The 20,569-nt window shown below is 41.8% G+C and overlaps 1 protein-coding gene across 1 annotated transcript; it reads right to left on the bottom strand.

Annotated features, from left to right (window-relative positions):
- Window positions 1-280: 280 nt before the first annotated feature.
- On the bottom strand, window positions 281-19,243 carry coq8aa (coenzyme Q8A, genome duplicate a). The gene is made up of 17 exons (XM_041064678.1): window positions 18,970-19,243; window positions 15,031-15,130; window positions 14,753-14,835; window positions 14,328-14,593; window positions 14,040-14,235; window positions 13,859-13,925; window positions 11,300-11,374; window positions 10,079-10,207; window positions 8,244-8,329; window positions 7,896-8,036; window positions 4,261-4,342; window positions 3,906-3,999; window positions 3,429-3,570; window positions 3,044-3,151; window positions 2,855-2,920; window positions 2,503-2,589; window positions 281-2,395 (listed from the first exon to the last, which is right to left on the bottom strand). The coding sequence occupies exons 2-17, from the start codon at window positions 15,122-15,124 to the stop codon at window positions 2,099-2,101; spliced, it is 2,013 nt and encodes a 670-aa protein (XP_040920612.1). The 5' UTR covers window positions 15,125-15,130; window positions 18,970-19,243; the 3' UTR covers window positions 281-2,098.
- Between the last annotated feature and the right edge of the window lie 1,326 nt (window positions 19,244-20,569).

Consider the following 20,569-nt stretch of genomic DNA (forward strand, 5'->3'; position numbering starts at 1 on the left):
TCTGTGTGTACTTGTCTGTGGCTCTCTGCCAGTTTATTCAAATCGCTGGCCAAGACATTACTAAATAAGGAAGACAAACATTCTCTCATCTTCTGTTCTGAACTCATATCACAACCTTTTAACCAAGCCAGGATACATTATGTATACATTAAGATGTATGTTTTTTCAAAAGGCACTGACACACGATTTGATGTTTCCCTGAAGAGCTGCAGTCCTCTTAAATGGACTGAAGATATTAAAGACCACACACACACACACAAAACCACACAGGGGCATTTCAAGAGAGTAGATCAAACATTTACTCTTTTCGTGGAATATCTTTATCACAACTTTTAGAATGATTAGAAAATTTAAACCATCTTTTCACTGAGTCTTGATATGAAATATAAAGCAGAGATTTCTAGTTAAAAATCTTCCACTGGAAACTACAGGCACCTTATTTATTTATTTATTTTCTTGTTTTGTTTAATTTTTTTTTCAATTTTCTTCACACCAGAGACCATTATAACTGTTTTCACACAGCAGAGTAGAGAGAACTTTCACAGTCGCATACCAGCCAGGTGACGGAGGATTTCGCACCTGAGAAGGCGACTTGGAAGCAAGGTGAGCCCATGAGCTGAGCTTGTGCGATATCAGGATGAACGTCTTCCATCCCTTTTCATTATTATTCATGACTGAGCACAGGCCCAGAGTTGATATGGGCCTTATCTTCTTAGAGAGAGCAACATGGATCCACGTAGGTTCATTTCTATGTGAGTTTTACAGTCTCCCCAGAAGTGAATCTGAATTAGGTAGGACAGAATTAAATTTGTGAGTCACAATGCTAACAGTTTTGTTAGTAATGAACTGGAATTCATGCAATAAATTTGAACCATATGGACATCAATTATTAGAGAACTCGGCAGGACAGAAAGGAGAAAAATCTCTAGCAGGAGCTCTGCAGACTCTCATTCCAAAACAGAAAATCATGCCTTGACCAGAAGTTCATTAAAACATGCAGGTCCTGGATGTCTAACAGTTTCAATCAATTGTACACACACAAATGCCCCCCTCCCAAAAGAAGCTATAAGGTATAAACAGCAACTGAAATTAGATCAAAAGCTTCATTCAGGACTGTCGATGGCTACATCGGTACAGAAGATGCTGTGTACTACATATACTATAAGTGAGTTAAAAGTCACACCTCCTTCGTGTGCAAATGCTGACAAATTCCAGTTTGTCACATCTTCTACAAATGGCTAAATAAACCTAAACTTGATCGCTTGGCAACATCTTAATCTGAGCACTGAATCTCTTTCTACACTATTCTACTCTTCGACACTGTTTGTAACAAAACTGCAGCATTTACTTTGTTGTCTAAATTTAGACCAAGTCTAAATTATTCATGTCCAGGAAATCTAACCAAACTGCCTTGAAAAAAAATGAACAGAAGCAGAAATATTTGTGAGCCAGACAAGTTGGTCCTGGTCAACACTGTAATTTTCCATTTACTGTATTAGCCCTACTGTATCGTGGCTGTGACATTACAATACAAGTTCAGTCCTTTACCTTAATATAATCAATGTCACCACCCTTTGACATTTCTGGCAGATGGCAAACACTTGGGTCGCCTGGTGTGATTTTCCAAAAAGATCAACATAACACAGCAATACAAAACAAAACAAAAAAAAAAACAAAAAAAAAACATGAAAACATGAGGGAAGACAGGAAATTCCAACCTTTTTACATTCATTTTCCACCTAAACAAAGGCTGTTCGGCTCTCTCCCTCCATCCACCTCCCACCTCTTTTCAGTCTGTCCTCTCAGGGCCATATATAGGTAAGAGTTTGGCCTTAAAGCACTCTGGATGCCATGTTGCTGCTCTCTTTCCCCTTCCGAAATGGTGGCTGTAAATATGGATAAGTGCCTTTCAAAACCTCATTGTAGCAGGCTGCTCAAAATGGGAAAGATAAGCTGGTGTTCAGTGACCAGTTAAGGGCGGGTAACATGGCCTCCACTCAGCAGATCTGCATCATCTGACCCCGACCTCACCATCGACGGGCACTCTCCCGTTGGCCCCAGGACCTGTCTATCAACACAACCCACACTTGAGACTGGCCTAGGCTGATTCAGAGGGCGGCGTGCGGCCTTCCCAGTACTTCTGATACGCCGTTTGGAACATCTCCTTACACTGCAGCTTTGCTTGGAGTCGGGAGCAGATAAGGAACGAGCCGCCCATCTTGCGGTGCAATGAGTACGTTTCCTCCGGAGGAGGGGTGAGACGGTGCTTCAGCATCACAGGGATGAGGTTGTGGATTCTCTCCGTGGTGGACTGAGAACCAAAGTCGAAAGGCTCCGTGGAGGCAAAGGCCTCGCCGAGGATCATCACCGCGTCCACGTGAGCATTTACCATTGCCTGGATGCAGAGAGTGAAAAACACACCACATACTCAGTCACTAGTTGTGAACAACCTGTATACTAATTGGTGTCAGGCAGGAAGACAGATAAATTGCAGATGATTACCTTGGACTCGTACCCAGTTAGGAACTTCATCTCGATAGATTTCTTCAGAACTCCCTCACTGTTTCCTTCAGCAGCTGAACGAATTACCTACAATCACAAAAACAGGTCACAAATGTTACTCCTGTCCTCTTAATCTCTCTCTTTTTTTCTCCATCTGTAATACATTTTAATCCCTTATCCAGAATTTAGTTTCCATGTATATTTTTATCACAAATTATCACATGGAGCTTATGTAAGCGAAAATGTCAAAATGATTTTTGAATAATCATGTGGTGCTTTGTAATGTCACCCTTTCATCAGTTAGTAGCTCGACTGTTTGTCCGTATCAGACAAACAGGCTGACTGGTCTTACCTCTATGTAGACATCTGTGAAACTCTGATCAAATCCTCTCGTGGCTCCAAAGTCTAACAGCGCCACCTAGAGAGACACATTCCAATGATCAGTTATTTTCATCACTTTTAAATCCCACTGTAGCTGCCATGTTGTTATTATTAATTGTACTTGAAGTAACAGTCATATGAAGACTGTACACAAACTCGCCTTGTGTGTCTGTGGATCATAGAAGAAGTTGGACCAGTTTGGGTCGGTCTGCATGTATCTGAACTCAAACAGCTCTCTGAGGCACAACATCAAGATGTTCTGACAGATCTGCAGCAGAAACAAAGATAAACAGATCTTATTGTTACTCACTGCTAAACGAAATTTCCATTTTATATGAATTTTTCTGTCTTAAAGTTTGGGTATGTCTTGGCAGTGAACTTCACTCCTTGGAGGTTACACCTAAGAGAGAGACAAACGTAGGTGGGAGCAGAAGCAGAGACCCATCCATCTACCAATCTATTTATCGATCAGAATGAAACTAGTTGCTCCCCATTAGTCTGCTAAACATCTATTAACCCGTCCATCTGCCAGGTGCCTGCTGTACCTCGTTCTTCAGCTCCTGCGTGAGGCTCTCAGCCTGGTCCAGGGGAAACCCGGAGACAAGCTCTGTGGTCAGGACATGTCTGCTGCTCAGATCCTCTATCACTTCTGGTACATAAAAGAATGGATGGTCCTTCAGTAGCTCCCTGAGTTGAACATGAATAGATACAGACGCAGATGTTAAGAATGTAGTTAGTGGGTATTATATTTATATATGGTTGCTTGGCAGTTATACTTGTTCCGACCTTGAACCAAAGTGATGAACATTTAACGAGGAATGGAATAATCTAACTATAGATGTGTAGATATGAATCTATCTTTGTTTATGTAATTTGAGTGTAACATGTCTCTTGAATGAAGTAAAGCCTGAATAACAGATAGTTCTTGAAAACAGGTAGGATGTCGATCAATCAATGAAATGGAAAGAAAAACGCCTGTGAATGTGACATGTATTTACACATAGATATTTGCTACATATTACCTGAATTTCTTTGCACACTGGGCTTCTCTAATATAGTCGCACTCCAGTGCTAGCTCTCTTCTCATTACATCTATCAGATGCTCTGGAAACAGACCTAGAGAAGCACAGAGACACACATAAGAGGGGAGAAAATGTCAGACAAGCTTTTACAGGATTATATCATACTGTAGACAGTAACTTAGGAAGACAGAGGCACATACAAGGAAAGAAGAAAATGTAAATGCAACAAGAAGTGAAGGAATGAGGAGAAACAAGCAAAGCTGAGTAGTAGTAATGAACATGTGTGCTGTCTGTGTATGAAGATAGTGAGTATGTTTGTGTTTGCGTGCAGGTGTAAGTTTCTTTGAGTGTGTACCTTCAGGCAGGGCATTGCTCATATTCAGCACCGTCATCAGATTGTTGACGTCACTGTTGATACTCTGAGCCACACCGGGGTACTGGTGAAACACAGGGGGAAAAAAATGTAATTTTTAAATTGGGGGAAATAACAAAGACCATCTTAGGTGTCATCAACATCAGGTTCAGGTTGACGCTACTTTATTTGTACCCGTAGGTAGATTTGTTTTGCAGTCAGTTTTGACACATATACACAGAAAACAAAACACAAAGAAATTTAACACAAAACCATCACACATTTCTGTGGTGTTTCCTTTAATAATCTCACTTTCAAATACTGTAAATCATCATCACATGTAATCCAATGACTCCGTTTTAAACTGTATCTTTATACTATATTGTAATTCACAGCGACTGTAGTCACAGCGACCGTGACCTTTGACCTCTCACCTCCAAAATCTACTCAGTTCATCTTTGAGTGACAGTGAACATTTGTGCAAACTTTAAAGAACATCCTTCAAAGTATTCTTCAGATATCACATTTGCCAGGATAAAATTAAATGTACGATCACAGCGAATGTGACCTTTGGCCTCTGACCTCCAAAATCTACTCAGTTCATCCTTGAGGCACAGTTGACATTTGTGCAAAGTTTGAAAGCCACCCCTCAAACGGTTCTTACAATATCACATTACCATGCAAAACATAAACATGGTCATAGTGACCTTGCCCTTTGACCTTTGACCTCCAAACTCCTTTCAGGTCTGCCCAAGTTAGACAGAGAGACCTCAAAGTGATCTTCAGATATCACACAGAAGACATAGAAGATATCATGATATAAGATATCAACTTGAATTGCCCCCCAGGGGACAAATAAGTTCTTGATTGATTGATTAATTGATTGATTTATTAATTTATTGATTGATTGATTGATTGATCAAAGACATAGACACAGACATCCGTGACATCATCATCATGCATGATGTTACTATAGCGACATCATGTTAGGGGACATCAAAGGGGACATCAAAGCTCACTTTTCAAAACATCACTGTATATGATGACATCATATATAGTGATGACATCACATATAAATAAGGCTGCAGCTCTTCAGACAGCTATCTTTTCTTGTGACACAAAACTGTGAAGAAGTGAGCAATTGTGAGCAGATAACACAGGGACACCAGACAAGATCAAGACAGCCTGTTACTTCAAGCAAGAAGACAAGCAAAAGAACAAACTGCTACTTCAAGCAAGAAGACAAGCAAAAGAACAAACTGCTACTTCAAGCAAGAAGATAAGCAAAAGAACAACTTGCTACTTCAAGCAAGAAGACAGGCAAAAGGACAATCTGTTAAATTAAAGCGATCTTACCACCTACAAAAATGTCAAGTCCTACCTTCACGTCTAACAACAGGAGGACCCCAAGACAGGGCAGAGTCAGGAACAAAATCTTTGCCCTTCAAGAGGACATTAAGAAGCTTAATGACTTGTTGGAAAGGGAAAGAGCCCTCCTTCGCAGAGAGCAAGCCTGGAGAATCCAACTCTGGCAAGAGTTGGATAAAACCAGGCAAGAACTGGATAACCAGAAAGCCCTGAAAGAACTGCACATGAAAAGGGCAAAAGAGGCAAGAAAAGAACTGAACAAGCAGCAAAAGCGCAGATGGACAAAACCAGCTCAAACTATAAGCCAGGACAATGTTGCGGCTGAGCTTGCGGCGGAGAAGGAAAAAAACAAGGCTCTCCAAAACGAATTGGAGAGTCTGAAATATTCTCACCAAGAGCTCAGCCAAAATTACAAAACTGATGTGCTTAGAGCCAGGAAGCAGGCTGAAGATCTGCAGCATGAGCTTAAAAAACAAACAGAGTTTCATGCACAGAAGGAATCTCAGAACCTGCAATTTGCGCAAAAACTGACAGCTGAAAATAACCGCCTTCGACAAAACATGGACAAAGAAATCAAGAAGGCCCAAAAATCCGCTGTGGAGCAGGAAAGGATTTTTAAGAGAGAGCTGGAGGACATGACAGCTCACTTTGCAGATAAGCTCTCCTTCAATGACATCCCCAAAGACATAAAAACTGAGGCAAAGAACAATAAGCTTTCCCGCCAAAAGAACACCAGGCGCGAAAAGAAGCCACAGAAAAAGCCCACAGCCGAGCTCAAGACCTGCCCTAAGACTGTCCCTGATTCCCAAGCCATGGCAGTTGACATGCATGATGAGATCCTCGCCAAGACATCTAAGAAGACAGTCTGGATGAGAGCCCCAACCTTTGTGTGGGGTTCATCAGCATGGAACTGACAACTACCACCCCACCCCCCCCATCCCCTAACCCCCCTCCCTCTACCCTACCCCCCCTCCCTCTACCCTACCACCCCTCCTCTCCCTCTACCCTACCCCGCCTCCTCTCCCTCTACCCTACCCCATCCCTCCCTACCCCATCCCTCCCCCCCTCCCTACCCCATCCTTCCCTACCCCATCCCTTACCCCCTACCCCCCCGGGTGGTAGTTGACAACAGACAACTGACAACTGCCCAGCACCCCTTTACCCCCCCCCCCCCCAAAAAAAAAAAAAAAAAAAAAAAAAAATCTGCCTACAGTGCTTTATTTCATATTAGTTCTCAATGGTGCAATCAGGATGCTGAAAGTTTCGGTAATTGGATAGGAACCTAACTGATGACTTCAACCCGTTGTGGAGTGTGGAGTACTTGTCTTTTCTTTTTGCATGTTTTTTTTTTTTTTTTTTTTAACTCAGGGAAACTACACCTCTTTGTCCCCAGGTTCCAAACAGTCAACATGTTGACAACCCCCCGCCTCATTGGTAATTGGATAGGAACCTAACTGATGACTTCAACCCGTTGTGGAGTGTGGAGTACTTGTCTTTTCTTTTTGCATGTTTTTTTTTTTTTTTTTTAACTCAGGGAAACTACACCTCTTTGTCCCCAGGTTCCAAACAGTCAACATGTTGACACCCCCCCCCGCCTCATTGGTAATTGGATAGGAACCTAACTGATGACTTCAACCTGTTGTGGAGTGTGGAGTACTTGTCTTTTCTTTTTGCATGTTTTTTTTTTTTTTTTTTTTAACTCAGAGAAACTACACCTCTTTGTCCCCAGGTTCCAAACAGTCAACATGTTGACACCCTCCCCGCCTCATTAGGGGAGGATTTAATACAGGGCTGTTGTATGCATTAGCTTTGTGGAGGTTAATCCCTGTGCTGCGTAGTCACGCTTTCCCTTAACTGGAGAATCAGTATTTTTACTGAAAAACTGAAAACTTAGAATGGGTTTGACAAAGATTTATTTCACCACTAGAGTAATATGTATTCAAGAAAATTACTGCCAGGCTAGGGTACAATTACACATTTTCAGTATGAGAAAATACCAATCTGCCCCTGGGTTATACAGTAGGAAATATGTTTGATATGTCCTTCTTCTATGAACCATGTATACGGACGTGTCTCTTGTTATTTCCTATTTATTTTCAATTTATTTTCCTTTCTTAAGGAAATCATGAGTGTGCGACTCCCCATTGGAAATCAGATCATTGATGGTTTCTCTATGCATGAGAGAAGCAAATACAGAGTCGCCAATGACAGTGTTTATTTTAATAACATGGATGTGCTGCGCGTACATCACACACACGTTCACAGCCTACCTGTATTTTCATGGCCACCTCTCTGCCATCCTTCATCCTCGCCAAGTGAACCTGGCCAATGGACGCTGCTGCAAACGGACGCTCCTCAAACGATTCCAGCTTGTCTCTCCAGTTAGGACCTAAGTCACTGTTCAAAGCTTTCTACAGACAGACACAAATAGTTCATATATTTGCAGCTTTTGGAGATTTTCTGTGTTCACTGGTGAAGTTAAAATTGAATTTACAGTGGGTTTGATAATAATAATGTGGTACTACCAAAGGTAGAACTAGTTCATGCTTATTATATCAGTTAAAATGTGAACCCCCCCCCCCCCCCCCCCCCCCCCAAAAAAAACGAAAGACCCTTACTGTCATTTGTTTGATTGGCATGAAGTCAGCACTCTGTCGTACACGCTCAAAGATCTTGGCAAGCTGCGGGTTGATGAACGCATCGTCTGAAACACAGAAACACACCTAGGTTTGTTTAAATTGGACAGAAATGCAGGTGTGGGGAGACAGGCTGATGGATCTCACTACATATCTAAATCTGTTGTATTTCCAAAGGCTGTCAAATACAACTGTACAGGTAAAATGTCAGTACATGAACTCCAGACATGGTCATGAGGAATTAGATGCCTGTAAAAACACACCTGTCGTACAATACACAACGTGCACTCTAAATGGAGTCACAGCTTTAAAAAAGGAAAGTTAAAATTAATACATTGACAGTACAGTCCGTAATTTGTTTGATGGTACTAGCGAGTATCTAATAATTTAAGAGCTTATACGAGAGGCATAGTTGCAGTAAATCTCTGACCAATCAGGTGAAATGACTAAGCTCCCATGTTTAAATACTATCACAATAACAGCTAATACCTTTGGAAACTACTAGGGTTGGTTTCGGCCTGACATTGCTGATGGTATGAGGAATCAATGTTACCAACTTTATTCTCAGTTTTAAAATAGTTTTAGAGCCATCGAGGTTGACACTATTTTGGACTGGTGCTAAAGGGTACAATGGCTGGACGCACAATCATCCAGCCATAAACGCGTTCCAACCATGACAGATAAATGTCAGCAGTGTGCAGACTTGTCCAACCAGTCTCCAGATCTACTCAACTCCAGTCAGTCATACAATAAACTATAATTTAAGTCTTAAGTCTTTTTAGATTAGTTTCAACCTTTTTCGTGTGTCCAACTACAGACTATTGTGCCCTTTTGTCCACAATTTAAGAATCAATTTGTCACTACTTCAAAGGGACAGTAAAGCTGTGCCCATTCTGCAAATAACCACATACATGCACACAAGGTCAACCCCTGTGCCGAAGCCTGATTATCCAAACACTAGGCAACCCCCGGGTTATACTTCTACTATATGACTTCTACTACACTGTAATGTCTGTGTAAAGTTTCCCCTCACATATTCAGAACTGAGCATGAATGCCAAAGGACAAAGGTCACCAGCCAAGGTCAGGCAGAGGGGGCAACAGCAACAAACAAAATTAATGATGTGTTTATTGCTGTTATCCGACCCTGCTGAACTAACTCTGTGCCAGGCCGTTTACTGCTGCTGGCTTTCCACTCTTGTATTACCTGTCGTATGTGTATGTGTAAGTATTAGTTTGCATACTGGTCGGCCCTAATGATACAACTCTGAGGGACTGTATAGAGAAAAAAAAAGGGAGAAAGCACAGCTTACTGAAACTCCACTATATCTGTACTCTGCAGACACTGATTAATAACAGCCAGATGTCTGCCAGCTTTCTTTGCTGACGATTGTGATCCAGGATTTCTTGTGCGGTAATTTTAAGAAATTACAGGAATAATAACCCGCTAAATATGGATGGTGGGTGATCTGTGGCCTCCATATGTGGTGGAAACAACTGTGTGTACTTTTGTTTGTGAGTTTCCTCACAGGGCGCATTTCAACTCTGTTGCTGCACAATCTCAAAGTGAGGGACTCAGCAGCTGTGTTGATGGAAACGTTAACACCTTGAAACCATCATATTAGGATACAACACACACATAGAGTCAAACCATACAGAGACAAATCATCCCTTTACTCTTCTATCTTCTTCTATTCTCCTCCCCTCGTCCATCCATCCTTTCTCCTTCTACATTTCTTCCCCATACTAAGTCAAATGCCTTCTTTACCTCCTCCTACTACTTCTTCTGCTTTTCGTGAATGTACGTTTGTCACCCACCTTGAATGCTGAGCATCTGTCCCAGTTTTAATGCAGCTCCTCTGACTTTGCAGAGGGTTCTGACGATGCGTTCAGCGTTAGCCTCGGACAGGAAGGGGCTGGAGTCCAGGACTGCTTTCTTATTTTCACCTGCAGCGACACAAACCAGAGAGGTTTTTTTTTAAATCAAAACATATACAATAGATACAATGGCTGTTTTTACACGAGTGTCTCAACTCTAAAGCCAATCTTTCTCTGTCTGTTCAGGTGTTAACTACTTAACATTTGTTGTTTCATGTCCAGGTGAAGCCTTTAGGCTTTGATCAAAGTAATTATCAGTAGTTTTAGATTCAAGTTTATACAGACTATGTGCATGTGTTTGCATACGTAACCCAGTAGGTGTATGTGTGTGTGTGTGTATATATATGTGTGTTAGTAGGTCATTAGGTAGTGCCTTTTAGTGTGTCTGAAGCTGCCTTCAGAGGCTTTAACAGATTTACCACACACACACACAAACGTACTTAAAAGTGTGTTCAGGACGTCCCTGCTGGGATTAACACACACACACACACACACACACACACACACACACACACACACACACACACACACACACACACACACACACACACACACACACACACACAGATAAACGGCCGCAAACAGACACACAAATGTAAAAGAATTACGCCCGTATGCTCTGTTTGAGCTTAGCTATGATTTAGGATTAGCAGGATCACAGTGCAGAGCAGGAATGTCTGCTAAGGTGGCGAGCTGGTGAAGGAGATGGTGCAACTGCATTTTTTTTTTTTGTTCATTCAAAAAGTCTGTAGCGTGTAGGAACATGCATGAAGGCTGGGTGGTGAAGAGAAAGCCCATTTATAACAACAGCGTGGTTGCAAAATCTCTGTATGTTCATATCAATTCCAAAATCTAAACAGAAACAGACATATAATGACAATGCCTGTCTTTAAAGGCAAAGAGCTTTTGTACAAGGCCTTAATAATTACCTTTTTAGAGCATAAATATGCTGTTCATTAATTTGTATACACAAATTAATATTACAATAAATTCAGAAAAAGGCAACAGTACTCTTAGAATGACGGTGGTGAACCTGGCTATGTATGTGATTCAGTAATGACATATATCTGCTATTAGACGTGAATAATTTATTCCAAATATATTTCGCAGCTGTAAAACCCCTTCATTGTGTGAGACGGTGTGTGCTTGTTTGTGTGTTACCTGCAGCACCACTGTGTCTGATAGTTTTCTTGGCAACTTCTGCCAAAGCTCCAATACCCAACCCCACAGCGAGACCTGGTGGAAACAAACAGACAGCCAGAAGCAGACAGAACAAGAACACAATTAGAGAGGATCAGCTCATTACACAAACATCAACGTATCAATGTGCTCACTACGTAACAGAATAGAGGGCGTTGTAAGCTGTGTCACACAAACTGAGCTGTACATCTTACAGACAAAACACACATACCCGTAATAACAGAGTCATGAAAGCACAGTTATAAAAAAAAAGTCATGTAGCAGCTTTAAAACCATCATTTTAGTGATCAGCGTATAAACAAGCAGTCTGCCTAATGAAGCCTTCACCATAAACCATAATCACAATGGTTCACCAGTGATGCTTCAGTGTGTGTGTAGATGTAATGATTAATTAAGCCATCTGCTGCCTCTGAGGAATGATAAAAAAACCCCCAAAAAACAAACATATGCAACACAAAATCATAGGCAGATAATCCACTCTGTTCACTCAGCGGCGTGCAACAACAGAACTGTACCAGCTCCACTTCTGCCATCCGACAGAACAGATGCAAACTGTTTCAACCATCTAATCATATAACAAGAGAAATAGTTAATCCTGTGAGACATTAAGAGGAACATTTTGGTAGATAGTGAAAAGACAACTCAAGACTGCACGAGTTGGGGGACTGTTTTGGAGCGAGTTGCTCCAAGCCTGGCCTCCACCTTACATAACACAGCATTACATAATCAGTTAGTCAGCAGTCTCTGGAGCGATGAATCTGAGATGCAGCGGTAGATGGATCAGTGAAAACACAATGTGCTTTGCATTTCTCTATAGGTCTCAAACATGTCATCAACTCTATTGTCGGACACTGGTTGGACAAGTGGCTGTGCTTTTAGACATAATGTATATGGAGCTTTGCACTGCACACATATGTTATCTTGTGTAACCTTATACTCAATGTTTGACTTTATGCTTTTGCTGGGATTTAAAACAAAGCAGTAAATTTAAATTTACACATACACATAAATGCAGATTCACAGCACATATTATATATGTGTGTGTGCTTTCAATGTGTGATACAACTCGCAGCCAAACAGATCAGCATTTCTCTTGAGTGAGCACGCACAAGTGTCTGTCCATCATTTCAGACGGCTGTGTGTTCACAGAATGTCCGCTGTCATTTATACTCTCATCTGTACTCTGCTAACCTCAGCAAAAACTTTGAAATCAGTGAAATGCACAGCAACAGCAAGAAATCAACGAAGCAAAGTTGTTGCAATCGCTGCTGAGCGGAAACATGCCAACAGGCTGTATGCCTATGTGATACTATGAATCACTTGCTGCTTGTTTCCTAAACTGCCTAAAACCTGCACTCAAGTATGAATAAAACATGATCAGGTGAGGAAAAAAAAAGATTAACTTGTATAACTTTGTCAATAAAAGCTGCAGGACAGTGAAGGACAGACCAAGGCCACATTCCTCCACCACCTCCCCTCCCCTTTTCAACACCGTCTACAAGTTACCACTGTCAACATGCTGAATCAACTCGGCTCTGCCTTTTGCGTCGCACTGTAATCTGCATTACAGCTGACGAGCTGTAGCTAAATTCTGCTGCATGTATTTGTGTTGGCAGTCCAGCCTGACCCTTCTAAGACTGCCCTGGGTTCACTCTTGTACACAGTTTGTATTCACCTTCACTCTGTGCTTCTGGCATCTCTGTCCAACGTTTTGCACCTGTTCACTTGTCTGTCATCTCTCTGTAATGAAGCTACAAGCTGGTGAGCTACAAGCTCTGGTGTGTCATGTTAAACTACATCTGAGGCTAGTTCTGAGCTTTTCACTATGTTTAAGTGAACATTTTAGCCCCTGAATGAGCTTATTGCTGAAAAAACATCCTGTATAGATAAGACTCTGAGACTAGAAGACTCACTTTTCTGTAAATGCACTTATCTGCCAAAATGTTGATGTTACATTCAGTATTTTTCAGCACTGGTTGACACATAATTCAAACCACAAATCATTACAAAAGGCAAGGCATAGATTGTCTTGTATTTTGGCAAGAACCTAAAAAATTCTGGTACAACTTTGGCTTTATTACCATCTGGGTTTATATGTGTATTTAAAATCACTGGATTTTAGATTTTATTTTTAACCTGCTTGTATGTCATATTGGCAGAAATCTGTGTTTAAATACAGTAGGTCAGAGGTAACAGGCTGAGGGTCCATGTGTTTAAGCAACACAACAATCTGTGGTACGAGCTTACACCAAAACACACAGTCAAGCAGATTTTAATACAACCTGCTGTCCTCAATGGTGTCTCACTCTGTCAGCATGTACCTGACTACAAAGGTGTGTTTTTATCTTGATATTATCTTGTTTAGTTCATCGGAGGAAACACTGGTGTTCTCTATTCACAAATATCAGGTGAGGTTCTGTTCTCTGTATCAGAACGAGGGTTATGATCAACACAGTCGGACAAACAGTGACTGAATCGGCCAAGATTCAGACACAGAAACAAAGAGTTGTATTACTGTACCTCCAAAGTTGGCCAGTCTGCCAAGCCGAGTCACAGGCACTTTCCTTTCTCTGGCTCTGTCACTCAGCTAAAGAAGACAGAACGGTAAAGACACTTTTCTATTAAACTGTCAAAGTGTATATGTAAAGGAAGTGTTTACTCCAGTGTCTATGTGCATTTGGAACCAAGGAATAAATATCACCATCTGTTTGTGAGGTTTACTCTCAGTCCTCTTGCTCTGTCTTGCTTTCTCGATGTCTTCGGCCGTCAGACCTCCAACTGTGGATGGATCCTGATGGTAGCTCCTGATGTGCGTGACCTGATGCTGACGGTATAGCTGTCCCAACACGTGCCTGTTCAGACTGTGGTTGTAGAGACGGTGGTGTCCAATGAAATGTCTGCCACACACAAAACAAATCACCTTTGTGCTGCAAACAGTAGCAAAAACTTGTGTATCACAAACTGTAACTGAATAAGGGATTGTTTAAACCTGGCATCTTGGTGGTAAGACCTGGTGTCTCCAGTAAACTGTTTGCTGGGATCTTTGTATCCCTCAAACAGAGAGTGTTTCCCACTGACATGGCCCGCCCCTGCTGCCATGCTATGACGGGCTGCTGTGTCAGCGCTACTTCCTGAGTGATCCACTGTGAAGTCCACACCTTCCTCCCTGAACTCTGAGGCTGCGAACGCACTGTCATCCTGAGGAAAGTCAAATTCTGACTCTGAAGAGGGGGTTTGCTGCTGGCCAGACAGCTCCTATAAAGGCAGATAAGCACACGTGCACTTTTACTCAGCTGAAACAGACTCACGGTGCTCTCTTTACAGTTAATGCAATGCACAGTTTCTATGAAAAGCAGACAACTTTCTTAATGTCCCAGTTTGCACAGCAGCATTAACACATTCACAGTCACACACCTGTATCGTTGTCATGGCAGCAGAGAGGCCTTGCTCTGCAGCCGACTGGACGCTCTGGACAGCAGCACCAACTCCTGGGACTCCTGGGTTAAAAGTACCAAAAGAAGACAATTTATAGCTTCATTAGCTCTAAGGTCCACTGTGAATTTTAACCAAACAGTCCAGGAAAATTATCAGTGTTGAACAAGGCAGTTAAGCCCGGCTTCAAGACAAATTCAGAAACTTTTCTTTCCGTAATATGACCATGTGTAGGAAGCAAACAGGTTTGTTAAACATACCTGTCCCATTGCGCAGGGCAGCGGCCTGAGTCTCTACAACCGCCTGACTCAGCTTAGCCAAGCCTCGCATCAGTAACATCATATCACCTGCCATGATGGTCTAAAGACAGAGACAGAAGGACGGACAGGAAAATATACAAAGAATATCAACAACAGCTATGCTACATCTCCATCCGTCTCTGAGAAGTCTGATATCTGAATGTGACACATAAACCCGTCTGGAAAGAGGAAAGTAATGCAGAGACAAAGAAATGCAGATGGACAAGAAGGCAAATGGAAGGCGAAATAAAACCTGGCGTCAACACACTCTCTGCTGGCCAACACGCACAAACACACACAGCTGTCACATCTTGAGATAACTTTAATACTTTGTCTAAAAATACCCATGACCTCCATTCCCCGTGTTAATGCACACACAAGAAAGGAAAGGGGAATGCTGTGCATCCCTGAATGCTGTGAAGATATGTGTATGTGGTCCAGGACTGGACCTGAAAATGTCACTTGAAACTAAGAGGGAGGAGTCTAAGAGCTGTTGGCTGCTGATGTTCCAGCTATTTCTGTGCACGTGTTTGGTCCGTGTACAAGGTTTGCCGTCACACTTTACCTCTTTCCATGTCTTTCTGTAACCGATCAGACTGCGAGATTGTTTTCTATTAAGGTCTATCTAAAAATATTTCAACATTTCCTTCCAAGAATCAGCCTGGAGTATCTTTTACAGATGGTTATGAAAGCTGAGACAGTTGGCACATTACTACACATTTGATGTTTGTGAATATAACGCGTGGTTGACAAATGAAAGTCAAATATAATCCCCTCATCTTGTCCAACTCTTATCTAAATAACAGCACTCCAGCTCTATTTCTCTGTTACAATCTGCAGTCTTATTGTGTGCATGTGTATGTGTGTGTGCGCATATGTGTGTGTGTGTGTGTGTTACTGTGTTGCAGGTGATGTTTTGTGGGTGGCAACATGCTTCGACACAGCCAAACTGGGATTCGGGCCAATGGAAAAAGGCGTTGCTGAAAGAGCCGAAGCGATTTGGGTGTGTGTGTGTGTGTGTGCTATAGCTCACACACACACACACACACAGAGTCAGTAAGTGGGTCATCCGTCCTCCTCCAGTGCTACTGTGTGTTTTCAGACAGTGCACTGAAGACCAGAGGGGGGCAATCTTTGTGACACAGAGGACCAACGGTGTAGGGGGGGAAAAAAAAAGTGCTGGAGGACATGGATTATTAAGCAACATTACGTACACTGACTCAGAGTGTATGTTAAAGGCTGGGTATCCAATGACAGGGCTGGGAATCACCAGCTGTCCCAAAACAAGCCATAACAACAAACCACAAATATAAAGGTCAGGCTAAAAGATACTGGAGCTGAAAAGATTAGCTGATTAATTGATTGACAGAAAAACAACTGTCATTATTTTGATAATCGGTTAATCGTCTCTGGCACAGGCTTTATTAAACGGTTGCGGCTTTCTTTGTTATACATCACTGTAAACAGAATATCATCAAGTTTTGAAGTTCTGGTCGAGCAGTGATGGGCATTTGTTTTTCACTACAAAACAATAAAAAAAAAATTGTTAATTGCAGCCCTGAATAAACACTGTAGTAGAACTAATTTAACTGCATTTAATTTTGTAGAAATCTGAACAGAAACTGTTGTTTGTATAAAGAATTGCAAACATAGAGACTACAGTGTATGCCACTGGTACTTGACTTACTTCATACTTCATTTTTGTATCAACACAGTCTTGTTATGCCAATCATCACAGTACTATGCTGAGTCTGCTTTTTCCTGTGAATTGAGGAAGTTTGTACTGAAGCAAAGAAATTAAGCCTGAGCCCAGAGCTGCAGAACACACTCATGTACACACTCACTCTGCTAAACTGTACATGGCTTCTGCAATTTATTTATTTATTTTTACAGCGACGTGCATTTCTGCACTAAGATTCAGAAACACTTGGTGAGTAAACTTCACTTGCAAAATCTGAGACCATCGGGAAGAAGTTACTGTTTATTGCCACATGTAATCCATTGAGCAACTACCCATTTGTCAGTGTGGGTGTGTCGCCTGTCAAGGTGCAAACAAACCTCTTTCCTCCTCTGTACCGGTTATAAGAATTCCACCATTAGAAACAGAGGACTCTAATCGCACATAAAAACCTTATTAAAAACGTAACAGGAGAGGAGAGACAACGAAAAGGTCATTTATGATTCCCAGTAGGCAACAGGTCAGCACAGGATATTTGTGAAAGCACACCGACTGTAATTACACATGGTATTGTATGGTGAATCGGAGCACACACACACCTAAGCCTCAGCTGTTGTCTTGGCTCTGTGGCCGTCTCTACACAAGCCGTTGACTCACTGCTATGAAAATAACCAAGCGGCAGAGCCTGAGTGTGAGTTTGTATGTGCATGCTGCTCGGTACACCTCATGGCTTAATAACTGTTTCCCGTCACTGCCCTTGGTTACTGATCCTGAGGCAAAAGTGGAAAATGTTTCCCTCATTGCTGTGCAGTGGTGAGCTGTGAGTTACCGCAGCTGTAGCGTCACCACCAACAGGGGAAACGTGAGCAAAACCACGTTTCCTACAAGACTACAAAACAGAAGACGGTCTGTGCTTTATTTCAATAAATTACCTAAATGACCCAATCAAAGGCAGTTCTTACAAAAGAATCTGTACTAAACCCACAATGAGTACTGTACATGTAGAGTATGTGGGTGGCCATCTGATCTGTTATCCTTCATTATGACATTGTCACAAACAGTTTAACAGAGAAAAAACAAACAAGAACATCATTACAAACCGTCTTTCTTGACAAATTTCAATTTGTTTACAGAAACTGTATTTGCAGTAAGAAAAACTTGTCAATCTAAAAAGTTAGTCTTTATGGTCTCTTCAATTATGGTGTCTGTTATCATATCAGTACTGACCAAACAGTGACATTTATCAGTTGGTTAATGAGGCTGATATTTGAGTTTTTGCATTAGTATTCTAATAATCATATAACATACACAAAAGTTTATGATAAGGATCTCACTGTAATTTGGTTATTAAAGAACTGCAAACAAGATACATACTAAACCTGTCATCTTACAGTTACAGAAAAATAAAAGTGTCAGTGTCCTTTAATCAACAAATTATGCAAAGAAAGCACTGATAAAAAAAAAAAAAAAAAATCCTCAGACATACTGTGTCTTTGCACATTGTTATATTTCAAGTCATTCATTCACATAGTCACATGTCCACGTAGTGTAAATGGACCAGTTAGCAAAGAGGATATTCTTTCCACTGGTAATCCCTGGATATTAATATTTGAATCTGTTATTTTCAGGTGAAGATCAACTGTAATCTAACATATCACTATTAATTTGAATGTTTACCTGTCATTTAAGAGTGCAAAGACAGACTAGCTGACTACTATCTCTCAGTCTGATTGGGTGCTGTAGTTTCACTTCACTGTGTGAGACTTACACCATCATAAAACCCATCAAATCAGGGAAAGTGGCCCATTTAAGATCTGTGATTGTTAACTTCCTCGTGGGCGTGTAGCCACGAGGCTCTGCAAAAACAAACGCGTGCCACGTTGTTGACTTAAAATTATTCCAGGTGACATTAACAGCGGCTTTAAACGAGTCAGACTGAGGAAAAAAAACAGTAAGCAGGTTTAATAATAAACAAATAGTTTATTAGTAGAGTAAGTCATCGCTACGCTGCTGTGGATCGGTAAAGTTTGGAGAAGTAACACAGCAGCCATAGACGTCAGGCACGCAGGCGCTGCGCAGGATTTGACTAGTTCCAATCTGAGCTCGAAACCAGGGTGAGCGGGATTAAAAGAGGACTAACCTGGAAAAAAAACACACTACTTTTCGGAGCATATTTATTTGCTAAAGCGCGATAAGCAGTGAACAGCATTTCAGATACTCACCAGCAGATGTGGTGCAGGGTCTCTGCTGCCTGTTTCACCGACTCTGGCGGACGGAGGTCAAACCAATCAAACTTTATTTGGTTCAAATACAACAGCAGCGTTCACGGGGCTTTATCCTTGATGTTTTTGGGGTTTTTTTTTTCCCCCACAGGATACAGTTTGCAAGCAACACGAGTTGCAGCCTGTTTGTCTGTCGTCCTCCTCCTCCTATGCCTCCTCCTGCTGCTGCTGCTACACGCAGCGTTTAATCCAGTTTATCTCTCTCTCTCCGCCGCGAGGTCAACCCTTATTTACCAACTTCACCGAGCAGCCAGAGCTGCGCACTGACGCAACCCACCCATATCTCACCCTGTGATCTCACCCTCGGTGCTGTCCCGCACAAACAGGATCAACAGTAGAGAGAAAATCATGCAGTTAGCACGTAAATTGCTTAGTGAATTACTTGTGCATTTTAATAGTGTAACTGGTGAGTTTTGCTTTGTAATATGCATAAAATCGTCAGCCATGTTTTTACTGCAGCTTCTTTTTCTTGCCTTTAGTCTCCCCCCCCCCCGGAGTTATTCAACTCTCTTAAAAATTTAATCTGACCTCATTTCACTTCATATAAAGAGGTGTCTTGCTTTTTACATCTCAAAACAAACGCGCACCATGCTGTTTGTTTAACTTCACATATACAGGGCTCTGGTCTCGAGCTTCCTGTTCAGCCCGTCCTTTGCTCCTATTGGTCCTTGTCGTCTATTGACAGGAGGTGGGGGCCAAAACGCGGCTCCTGGTTGGTCCATCACGCGTTAAAAACAAAGTGCAGGTCTGTGTTGCCTTACAAAGCTTGACCCGAGCGTTGTTGACAGCTTATTTCACCTTTGCAAGGCAATTGGGGCCAAGAAGCAGCGGCAGTAATTCACACCTTAAAACACAGACACCGCGCAAGAGTCAAACCACAGACAATAAAATGCGTAGCTCGACGGTAAAACGGGCCTCTGCTGCCATCTGCTGTGGTTGGGGGGGGGTGGCAGCACTTCAACACTATCCTGTTTGATTATTACTTATTAATTAACAGTTAAATGTCATAATTAGACAGATACATTGAAATAAACTGAATAGCTATAAAATGAAGATATCCCAGTAATTAATGACAGAAGTACTCAAAAGGAGCAATAAGTGATAGCAATAAGCATTTAAGATTGTAGGAGTTTCATGATCAAAAAGACCCTAAAAGGCCCACCTTCACTCTTCATCCTCACACACATTCACACCCATTAAAAAAAAAAAGAAAGAAAAAAATCACATCTCTGCTCTGTTTCTTGGTTCCCAACTTCTCTTCCCCTAAATCAAAACCATTCTTCCTCACCACCTCCGGATGCTGCTGCTGTGGACAGGTGTGATTTGAATAGCAAATGACCCCCATGCAAACGCAGCAATTAATGTGGCCGTGAAGCAGCAGCAGCAGCAGCATGGGGTCAGTGAGGGCTTTCTCAGGTCAGGTTCAACACAGGCTGGGTCCTTATGGGTAGATTAAACACTCTGAGCTGTGTCGATTCCCTTGCTGCAGATATAATGCCTGTTCAAACCCCTTTCCTTCGAGATAGACAGATATATTTAT

The sequence above is a fragment of the Toxotes jaculatrix genome, chromosome 19 (genome assembly GCF_017976425.1).
Source record: "Toxotes jaculatrix isolate fToxJac2 chromosome 19, fToxJac2.pri, whole genome shotgun sequence".
In the NCBI taxonomy this organism is placed as follows: Eukaryota; Metazoa; Chordata; class Actinopteri; family Toxotidae; genus Toxotes; species Toxotes jaculatrix.

Coding starts and splice junctions, on each gene's coding strand:
- coq8aa (XM_041064678.1), bottom strand. CDS start 15,124: ATGGCAGGTGATATGATGTTACTGATGCGAGGCTTGGCTAAGCTGAGT. Junction 11,375..13,858: donor CAGACTGGCCAACTTTGGAG/GTACAGTAATAC, acceptor TGTTTCCACCAG/GTCTCGCTGTGGGGTTGGGT. Junction 3,152..3,428: donor CGCAGGAGCTGAAGAACGAG/GTACAGCAGGCA, acceptor TTTCTGCTGCAG/ATCTGTCAGAACATCTTGAT.